This window comes from Zonotrichia albicollis, chromosome 3 (assembly GCF_047830755.1).
Source record: "Zonotrichia albicollis isolate bZonAlb1 chromosome 3, bZonAlb1.hap1, whole genome shotgun sequence".
Taxonomy (NCBI): Eukaryota; Metazoa; Chordata; class Aves; order Passeriformes; family Passerellidae; genus Zonotrichia; species Zonotrichia albicollis.
The window spans coordinates 34,559,574-34,570,381 of NC_133821.1; the positions used below are offsets into that span (position 1 = coordinate 34,559,574).

Below are 10,808 nucleotides of genomic sequence, written 5' to 3' on the forward strand. Positions count from 1 at the left end.
TTTGCATCTTGTTCTATATATGTCTTAAAAATACAGCAGAAAATACCATTGCTTAGCACATTAACAAAAATCACATATGAGAGGTTTGTCAAAATACCTGTATACTAAGTTATATACAATTCTGGAAATCCTTCTTTCTTTGAATTCTATCATGATACTCTCCAGAAACCCAATCTGTTTGTCCTTAAAAGCTGAAGTACAGAAAGTATGCTGATGAAACAACTTGAGCAAAAAAAAAAAAAATTAACTTTTCCAATTCCACTTTTAATTTCAAAATAAGATGGAATGGATTGCTGTGTGATGCCAGCAATCTTTTTCTTTTAATTTTTTTTTTTTCCTAAACTAACTGTCTCTGATAAGGGAACATGTGAATATTACAAGTCCTAGTCGGGGTCATATTCCCCAAAGGATCTGGATATGGTGTACTCACATGGTGGATAAGTGTTTTATCCCAAGGTGCACTATGTTGTATGCTCCCGTGTATAAAAGCGAACGTGCGTAGAAATGTGTATTCAGGTGGTTGATACATAGCTTTTCAAATGTAGATATATTCACAATTCTCAGTTTGTGTTATTTTTCTCTGAGAAAAAGTCCACCTCAGCGAGCAGCTCAGCTGACTGTTGTGATGGCTGGCGTCTTCCCGCCTTCCTCTCCTTCGGCCCCTTCGGCTCCTGCTTCCACCTGGTTGAACTTACCCAGCTTTTTCAAGTTCTCCAGCGCAGATTTGAAAGTGTCCTTCAGGCTGTTCTCCAGGATCCACCCTTCACTCTCGCATTCAGGGTCTTCAGGATTGGCAATGCTTTCCAGGGAGGTGTGCAGCAGGCGCAGGCCAACCATCACCGACATCTGTGCCGGGCAACGGGAGAGGCAGAGAGTGTCAGCTGGGTCTGGGCACTCCATCCCACCTCCCTGTGCCTGCCCGGGCACCCTGGAATGCTGCTCCCAGGGGCCATGTGCCCAAGGGGCCTCTCCACAAGCCCCATCAGTGTTGGTGCCTTCCCAGAAGGCTTTAATGCATCCCTGGCTGCTGTGCACGGGGTGTCCACAAGGCAGTTTGGATGTCCTTCGCCACCACCCGCTTAGTTTTAGCTAAATATTTTGGCTTTGCATTGACCTTAATATGCTTGGTGAGTATATTAAGCTGATCAAGGAGATATTAATGAATCACTGTCTCTGCAGAACGGAGCAGAGTTAGGATTTGAGCCATTAGTTTGTCTGGTTCAGATTCTGATTTTGTTTTAATATAGGTATATGTGCAAATAAGGAAACCAAGGCAGTGGGTGATCCCTCCCTGATTCCACCTAAAACAAATTTTATATTTCTGATTAAATATTACCTAGTCCCAGCAGCCCTGACTGAGACTTTTTCTACTGTACTGTGTAACCCTGCTGACACTGGCAACACCCTGCACCTGCCTCCAGAGAGGAAGTGTGGTTTTAGCCTGTTTCCTGCCTTCTAACACTGTTCACAACAATCTGACCTCTCCCCTGTGGTGCTTGTGAAGAAAGTGATTGATGAGAGAAGTAGAGAAGGACAGAAGAGCAGCTCCCAGAAGAGGCAGCCTGCTGACGTGGTGGGGCTGGTGGTTGGGATGGGGCAGCAGTAGGATTGGTTTGGTCCTTCAGGTGCTGGGTGAAGCTCAGATGGAGAACACCTACTCCTGGCAGGACCTCACAGGACTTGTTCTCTAAGGGAAGTGCAATGCCTCTGTCGCACTATCCAGTTTCCCAAGGAGCTGATTACCTTTGGTCCTCCTCAGCCCTGAGGGCTGAAGAGGCTGGCAGGTTTGAGTTAGGGATGCAGCCACATGGCAAGGGCAGAGGCAGAATTCACATCTGGCTTTTGGGCTCGAGGCACTGCCCAAGCATGTGCTTCCATGGACCATCCATCAGCCTGTCTACTGTGGTCATCCTACTTGTATATGGTCAGTGTCTCCAAACTCTTGGAAGACTAAAGCTACACTTGTCTACTCGGAAAAAGATTGGTCAAACAAACAAGTTTCATCCAGTGCTTCCACATCCAAAGGCAAATGTTGATACTGCTTAACACAGGAATGTATGACTAGCCACACTTTGGTCACTAAGGAAGTTTCTAGTGGCTCTGAGTCTGAAATAGTCTCATCTAGCCAATAATATGATGACTTAAATCAGTTAAAGCACTATTCTATAAAAGTCACAACAAGTGACAAATCCCATCACATTAGTCTTGGGATTTAAAGCCTTTGACATCTCCTTTCCACTCTGAGTCCCAGTTTTGCTGCTCTCACTCATGGGGCTGATATCTTTGAAATCAAAAGCTGTTGCAAGTGCAGGTTAACAGGGCTGGGTGCAGGAAATGGCCTCCACGTCGCTCTTTACTTGTGTTGCCTTGCTGCATGTCAGCAGGAGCTTTGTATTGTGATTGACTTTACAAGTGCCACTGTTTGACTGCCTGGTAGGTGGACTGGCTTCCTGGATGGCTCTAGGTCACTAAATATCACCATGCTTTTAAAAAGGAATATGCTTGTGCAGCACAGAGCATCTGACCTGTCCTCGGAAGAGATTTTGTGGTATTTTCTCTCAGTTTAAGACTTTGTTTTCTTAAAAACCTTTCTGAGCAAGATTTTGAGTCCCTGAAGCTGAGATTCCTTAAAAGCAATGCAAAATATCTGTCTCCTTGTCACCCCCACTGATCTGAGCCTGCCTTCTCTGCCAGATGAGAAGAGAGCCCAGGAAGTTTGAGACAAGTGTCTGGTAAATCATTCTCTCTCCTGTATGATCACAGAGAGTCTGGGACCCCAGGTTTAGCTCAAGTCTTGCACCAGGGAAGGCATAATCCCAGGCACCAGTACGTGCTGGGGGTGACAGCAGCTTGGCAGCAAAGGGCCCTGGGGCTCTGGGTGACACCAAGCTGTCCCTGAGCCAACAATGTGCCCTTGTGGCAGAGTGGGAAAACAGGATCCTTGGCTGCATTAGAGGAATAATTGCCAGCAGGCTGAGGAATGTAATCCTTTTTCCCACAGCTAAACCTCCAGCCTTACCCAGCCTTGGGTAAGTTGTAGGTTTGAGCTTAACCACAACCCAGCACAGAAGGCTGTGGGGTCAGGGCCCCGGAGCAAGGCCAGTCCTGCTGAGGGATGATTTCCCTGTCATGGAAACTCTTGTCACTTTACAGCAGCTTTAAAGTGTCTGGAAGAACATGGCCACAGTGTTTCTCCAGGGCTGCAGGGCTGGGCTGGTGGATCCCCTGCATCCCAGCACACTCAGCTGCTCCAGCTAGGCCAACAGAGCAAACTGTGTCCTTCTGGAGGGCCCCTGCTGCCTGTGGGCTGGTTTGGGAGATCTCCAGGGTTCGCTCCTACTGTTAATGCATCAGAAAGATTGCTCTCCAACACAGGACATGCAATGTGCCTCCTGTGAATGTCTCAGTGCTCTCCTGGAGCTCAGCCTGGGCCCAGTCTGTGGCACATGAGAAGTGAATCCCAGGGTCTTGGCTGCTGTGGCAGCTGGACCCATTGATATCCACATGTTTGCACAAGTGGAAGACCTGGAGTATCTCAGGAACCAGCCTCAGCTCTCTATTCCTTTTGAAATGCCTTATTCAGGGCACCCTTGAGCCCCTCTTTTCCCCTTTGCTGGCTGAGGCAGGTCAAGAAGACATCCAGGCTTGCTCTTGTTGACCTTCTGCAGCGAAGCCCATCTGCTTGCCAGGGTTTAGCCTGAGGCGGCTTAGCCAGAGCAGAGTGTGATCTTTTTTTGTCACCCTCATGACTGGTTGTCACACATGGGAAGCCTACAGCTTTTGTTAGGAGGAGCAGCTTCTAGATATTAGCATTCTTTTCAAACAGAAGTTTTGATGTTTCAAAACACAGGTTCATCCTTCCTTGTGCCTAGTATAGAGAGGTGAAACAGAAATGCCCTCCCTAAGGTCCCTGTGCCTGTTTGGCATGTTACCTTTTTCTACAGCTCAGAATAACAGCTGTCATTAGTATTTCCCCTCCATGTTCTCTCCCCCTTCCCACACCTCAATTCCAATAACCCAGCTGGAAGAGTTGTCCATGACCCCCAGAAGGGCATTGTTGGAGAAGCCCCTGGTTTGAGTCCATGGTGGCTGCAGGTGCAAAGCAACCCAGGATTTTGCTTTTCCACTTTTCTGTGCCTTCCCAGAAGTCAGTCAAAGTGGAAATGAGGAGCACAGAGCCAGCACAGCCTCTGCCCCTGGGCTCACCCTGCTCAGACCCACACTTACCTTGGCCAGGAGCTGGAACCTCTGCTGCCCTCCTACTCAGCATAAAATTGTTTCCTATCCTGACTGGAATTTAAAGGAAGTTGTTATATTTCAAGGGAGACTAAATTAATGTCAGTTTCCTGCTTTGCTTCCTCCCTTCAAAGAGAATTTCAAACCCAAATCTGGTCCCTTTATGGTAAAATATCATGCAAGTAATAAATACTCAGGAGGGCAAGTTATTGTAACCCAGGATCGTGTTGTTTCTTTCAAGTTTTGCCCTACAAGTCCTCTGATTGCCTGAAAAAAAGTCTCACCTCCAATTTTGGAAAAAGCAAGGAAAAGAAGAGAAGATCTTATTTCTCATTATGCCACAGCTGAAAAAAATACCCAGGTGTACTTTGAAGAGTTAAGCATAAAATACTGCATTTTTATCACTGTTATTAATGTTAACATATCACTGTCATTAATCTCTTTCAAGTTAGCAGAGCTATGTTACAAGTTCCTAGTCATGATTTTTTGCAGCTGGCATTGGTATTTTTGTGCATTTTTCCCCTGAGTTTTTGAATTTCTTTGACTTTTGAACACAGTTAAAATTCCCCTCCCTTCAAGAGCTCTGCACTTGAATCTGGGCTAAAATAAAGACCTTCTCTTTCTTTTCTTAGCAGAATAACAGAGCAAAGAGGTAATACATTTCCCTGCAGCTTGGAGCAGTTATTTTTAAAACAACACAACATGGAGTAACTTCATGATTTTTTTTTCAGTTCACAGATTTAGGTAGGTGTTTATTTTCTAAAAAGCATCTTCATTCCTGGAAGGCTGTAGGCCAGTGCTTGTATCAAAATGTAACTCATCTTTTTTTAATTTGCATGTATCTAAATTTTTTAAAAGGCAGCTGAATCATTTAAAATAGGCAATGCCATTTGCAGCAGCCATTCCAAGGATAGGAAAAGATCTGCTGCACCCCAGGGAGCTGCACCCTTCCTTTTACCAGCAGCTCCTGCCTGATCTCCACATCCAGCACCTCACGTTCCAGCCCTCGTGCCACTGCCAGCCCACGCTCCCCGAGCATTAGTGTTGATTAAACACCCTGGCTGGAGAACTGGCCATCTCCCAGAGGCAGGGGATTCATTGCATTGGATGAACAGTATTTTATCAGCCAAGCTGCACTTTGGTGCCCACAGACACCTGCCTTGGGCAGTGCTGGCACCTGTTTGCATTTGCATCGTGTTTTGGGAAGCAGAATAAAGTTAATTTAATCCACTTGCTCCACCTAAACCACTTTTTCTGACCAAATGCTTTCTTGGAGCTGATGAAGGTCCACACACTGCCTTGAAATCTCTCCACTGTGTGTGGCTTAAAGCCTTATTTTTTCAGGGTGTAAACCCTTTAACTGCATTTTTTGTCCCACTAATTACTGTCACACCTTTCTGATGTGCAGCTTTTTTATATTTCTCATTCCCCACAAATGGTGACACATGTAAAATTAATGCATCTGGACAGCAGAGCCCTTGCGCTCTCTTCCCTGCTCAGCACCTTGCCTTGGACAGAAGATCACTCCCTTTTCCCTCTTTTGCTGTGGGATACTGGAGGCTCTGGCCCCTGCTAAGAGGGATCTGATCCCACACCCCCTCCACCTCTGTTTCCAGCCTGGGACCTTTCAGCCCTTACTCAGCTATCAGATATTTTCTCAGCCAAACAATGGGGATTTGATTTTCACTCAGAAAAGCCCCCTGCTCCTGCAGAGCTGGCACTGGACTGCAGTGTGTGTGAGGGGAAGGGGTACCTCGAAGAGCCACACGAGGAGGATGACGGCGCCCATGGAGCTCATCATGCTGCTGTAGTAGCTGAGCAGCGCTTCCCGGCAGCCGCGGCGCCACAGGTTGAGCTCCTCGGTCTGGTAGTCGTAGCTGTAGTGGGCAGAGTTGTTGGTGACCTGGTACTGGATGCAGGGCCTGGGGGAGCTGGGGTTGCAGCAGCTGAAGGGGACTCCATCCACCAGGTACCGCCCGTCCACGTTGCTTTTGATCCGGCTATGGGCAAGGGCAGAAGGGAGCATGAGTGCACACACACACACAGACATACACACAGACACAGACATACACATAGACACACACACAGACACACACAGATACCCAGGAGCAAATCTGCACGAGGACAGAAAGCAAAGGCAAGGAGGATTTTCCACCATGCCTTTTCTCCATGTCCCCCTGTTCACGTAGCGGTGTTTGTCCAGGGTGTCCTCTCTCTCTCTGTCCTTTCTCTCCTTTTCTATGTCAGGGCTACACTGAGTCTGTAATTAACTCCTCCTGGTGGAAATGCACGCCCTTGGGTCACTTCTTCAAAGAAATTAATTTTTAACAAAAGTGAATGATGAGAGAACTCAGTCAGAAAAGAGCAATCACAGCATAGTTAGGATGGAAGAGAGGTGCTGGAGCTGACCTGAACTTGGAAAAGAACCCAGAGCAGCCTTGGAAGCCACTCTATATCTATTGATCCAGCAAACCTAATAGCTTCTTTTTGATGATAACATCTCCAAGGAGGGGTTGTGCATTTATTCTTGGCGTGGGAAGGTAGCCAGTATTGAAAACATGAAATGTGCTTCAGCAACAGGATGTTGCAAAATTTCAAAATTTCCAAAGTCCTTGCAGGAGCTCCCCCAGCTATTGTTCATCTGACACTGTGGTTGTTCTCTGTTAACAGTCATTTAGCCTGGTGTCTTAGGAGATGTTTAGAGGCAAGATAACTTGGAAGGCAAATAGTTCCACTGACTCTGCAGAAAGACTATAATAAAAGGACTGCAGTTTTAAAACAGGCCATTTTCTTAGAAAATCACAGAATGGAGAGTCTCAGTGGTGTAGAGAGGCGAAAAAAAATCTGAGTGTCCCTTGTAGCTTTCTATATGGATATTTTTAAATTGTGTCATAGAGAGAGAAGTGATTCCAACAACCTGGTGAAGGGAAATTCCACTTTGCAATCATGACCTAAATATATCTAAAGAGCAAATGCAGCTGAGGTTTTCTCTCTAAACGTAAAGTGTGCTCTGGATTGGGTCTAATTCCCATTCATGTGTAAATGCTCCACCAGTTTCAGAGAGATTGGATATTGGATCAGGCCTTTGCTCTACAAATAATATAAAAATCCCACTGTGAGGGACAGACTCCCACCTTCCTTGGAACTACGGAGAACTTCACCATTGGCTTCAAAGGGGCCAGACTATCCCACCAGGAATGGGAGCAGAGATTGTGCACCACCACGTAGTACAAACCTTGAACTCACTAAAACCCATCTGTAGATTTTTAATGCCCTAGTTCCTGCCTCAGTAGTACAAAGAAATTACCTTGAGTCTCAGTCCCAAACAAGGCATGAGTTATTAAGGACACTATAACCCCGTTTTCCCCCTGTGCCTTGCCCTTCCACTGCTGCTGGATTAAGCTACAGCTCTCAAATCTCCATATAATGCTGGCGAGGTTTTTTCAAGCAGTTATTTATACCCATGGGCATACCTTTGCAATGGGAACATCCCCTTATCCAATAGTGAATGTATTTGTTATAACACCCTGCAGTGCAACGGGTTAAATCTGTAACAGTTTCCACTAAAAAAAAGTCCTCATTCAGAACTGCAAAAACAACCAGACCACCCAACAAGTCAAAGGAACACACAGAGAGACACACACGAGATAAACACCATTTACACAGTCAGGCAGGGATCCCAAGAGATACACAAAGCTTTTTTTCAAAATTACTTCAGACATTTTTAATACGGCAGTATATTTAAAAGGCAGATTGCTTCCAGTTTACAGGACCCATTATGCAACCACAGAGCATAAATGTTGACAAATGATGTTCCCAAAGAACCCGGAATAACCATTTCTTTCCCCAGTGCTTAATTTTTTAAAAGTTGTGGGTATTTATGCCTAATGCCACTTTTTAATTTCAAAAGTTCATTTTGTTCTCATGCTTATTTTCTGCTTGAGCTTACTGCACCTAACCTGATTTTAGGATTACTGCCTCTTTGGGCACTGACATCAAAGCCATTAAGGTGTTTCTGGTCAACAACCTGATCTGGTTTGTACAGAAACAATAAACTAGTGCTGCTTTCATGTGAGGTTTCAAAAAATTAGGCACAGGACAGAACTTAAAATACATATGGCTACAAGGGCCACTTTGTAAAGCTAAGAACATCAATTGATGCTCGGTATTATCACAGCACTGAAGCAGTCCATTGAGTGAATACAAAATAAAATTCTAAATCTTAAGGATCTAAAAGACAAGAGTTATTGGCAAAGTGTTTTTGCCTCTATTTATTTCCATCCATGATTAGCTGCCAATATCTGAGTGGAGTTTTAAAAGTGGTATCAACAGTATATCTCCAGGGAATTCTTTTTTTAGGAAATTAATCAATCACATTGACATCTGCTTAAGGATCAGTAAAGTTCTGCTACTTTCCTGTTGATTTTGGGAGTGTGGCTCAAGGTAATGGGTTTATAAAGCAGTAGAAGACAGTAAAAACTATTTAGCCTGTCTGAGTACGAGTGGGAACTGTAGCTTGGTACTTTTTATTTTATGTTATGGATGACTTTGGAGGAATTTGTGAGGGGAGGAAGCAATCCAGCTGTCATTTGGGACGATTTATGACACAAGACCCCATTTTACACAGACCCCCTTCCAGCCAGCGCCTGTTGGCACTCGAGGCCAGCACTGACCAAACATGGACACTACGTGACACAAACCCCAGCGAGTCACTTACTCTTTCACTTCTTTGGAGCTGAAGTCCAGATATCTGTTGCTGATCCATTGGATTTCGAACCAATCTTTGTAGCCGTTGTTGCCGCAGCACTTGAACTCAATCTGGAGCATGTCGATGGTCTTCTTCATGAAGCACCTCCCGGGGGTGTCCGTGTCCCGGTAGAACTTCATGCCGTTCTTCAGCCCCTGGGCCAGCGTGCTCTCCAGGGAGCCCCGCATGAGAAAGCAAATCAGAGCCACGAAGAAAAGGAGCATGTTAAAGACACAGCACAGAGCCAGGTAAGGTTTCAGCAAAGGCTTCCACTTGGCAAATTTAGCGGGATCCAGAGAGTCGTAACAAATTTTTCCAGCAAAACCATTGAAGGCGCAGGATAATATACCCATCAATATCAAAGAATTGGGCACAAAGTGGCTTTCAGAATTGTCCATCACCTCGCTTCGCTTCCGGAGCTCAATTTTGAGGAACAATCCCATGCTAAAAACAAGGATTCCAGCAAACACCGAAAACCAGTTCATGAGCCATAGTCCCTGTGCTAGCTTTACCCGTTTCTTCTGATTGAATTTGACTTTCAGCAGTGCCATCTTTGTAGTGGGAGATGTTGGAAGACTTCACAGCCTGGACCCCTCTTCTCAGTGTAAGCAACTCGAGGAAGAACCATTCAGGCGTCGGAAGAGATCCCGAAGGGCGCGTCGGGAAGCAAGCCGCTGCACAGTCCTTCCATCTTGAAGACCTCTGGTTAGGATTCAAGTGAGTAAAATATTTAAAGGTCCCAATTAACAATTTCACATTGGTGAGAATAATGGACAATTAGCACCTACAGCTATTTCTGGTGGTTTCTTCCAAGCAAAGGAGAAACACTCTCAAGGTTTCAAATGATTTGATCTGGATCTGCAAGACGTCATTCTAATACCTTTAATCATTTGATCCAATTTGGAGAAATGTCTGTCAACAGATGAGTGGAAGTAATCCCTCATTTTACTATTTAGTAGATTTGTGCTCTCCTACGATAGGCTGTTGGGTGGAATATGAAACGCCAGAGATATAAAAAGATCTTTGTTGCCAGAAGAATATGGAACCTTTGAGGAAAAAGGAAGAAGGCTCTGGATTTAAAAAGGCTGTTGTATACAAACATACACTTCCTCACTGTGATCCCAACATATTCATATCTACAGCCAGACCTACGTTTGAGTCCTTATCCTTCTGTGCTGGCTTGAGATGACATCCTGTGGCTTAAGTATTCTGAAAGGAGATAAGCGTGTAGTTTACGGTGACCTAAAAAAACGAAGCTTGGCATTTTCTATTTACTTCCAAGGCTTGCACCATCTCAGGAGAGCAGGAGAAAGGAAAAGTGCAGAGAAATTTAACAAATAAACCCCGGGCTGAAATCTAGAGGTGCTTTCATAAAAAGTGAGCTGGCATGAGCAGCTTACTGGATAACCACCGGGCCGGGGAGGGGAGCAGGGCTGCCCAAGGAGACCCACCCGGGAGCTTCCATCAGGGAGGAATCCACCTCATGGAGAGGGACCCTGGGGATGCTGTATCTGAGGGCACGGGGGGCATCCCGGGGGTGCTCCGGCTCTGCAGAAGGACCTGCAGACCTGCAGCCGGCTGTGCTGGGGGGCACAGAGAGGGTCCGAGCCCTCCTGCGGCTGCCGCCTCCTCCTTGCGGCACTCCGCGGTGCCCGGCTTCTTCCACCCGCCCCACTGCTCCAGGAGCTCTGCTTGCTTTGAAACATCATCTCCCACTCGCCCCGTAGGGCTTTGAAGCTGCTGGGAAACTCCTGCACTGCCTCGCCCCTGTCATCACAGCGCAAAATTAACCTCAGGCTACCCCCAGCAATGGAAAATATCCCTG

General features: G+C 45.9%; 1 protein-coding gene across 1 annotated transcript; it reads right to left on the reverse strand.

Annotated features, from left to right (window-relative positions):
- Positions 1 to 356: 356 nt before the first annotated feature.
- PRPH2 (peripherin 2) lies at positions 357 to 10,013 on the reverse strand. The gene is made up of 3 exons (XM_005483065.3): positions 8,954 to 10,013; positions 5,990 to 6,236; positions 357 to 846 (listed from the first exon to the last, which is right to left on the reverse strand). The coding sequence occupies exons 1-3, from the start codon at positions 9,532 to 9,534 to the stop codon at positions 610 to 612; spliced, it is 1,065 nt and encodes a 354-aa protein (XP_005483122.1). The 5' UTR covers positions 9,535 to 10,013; the 3' UTR covers positions 357 to 609.
- Positions 10,014 to 10,808: the final 795 nt, after the last annotated feature.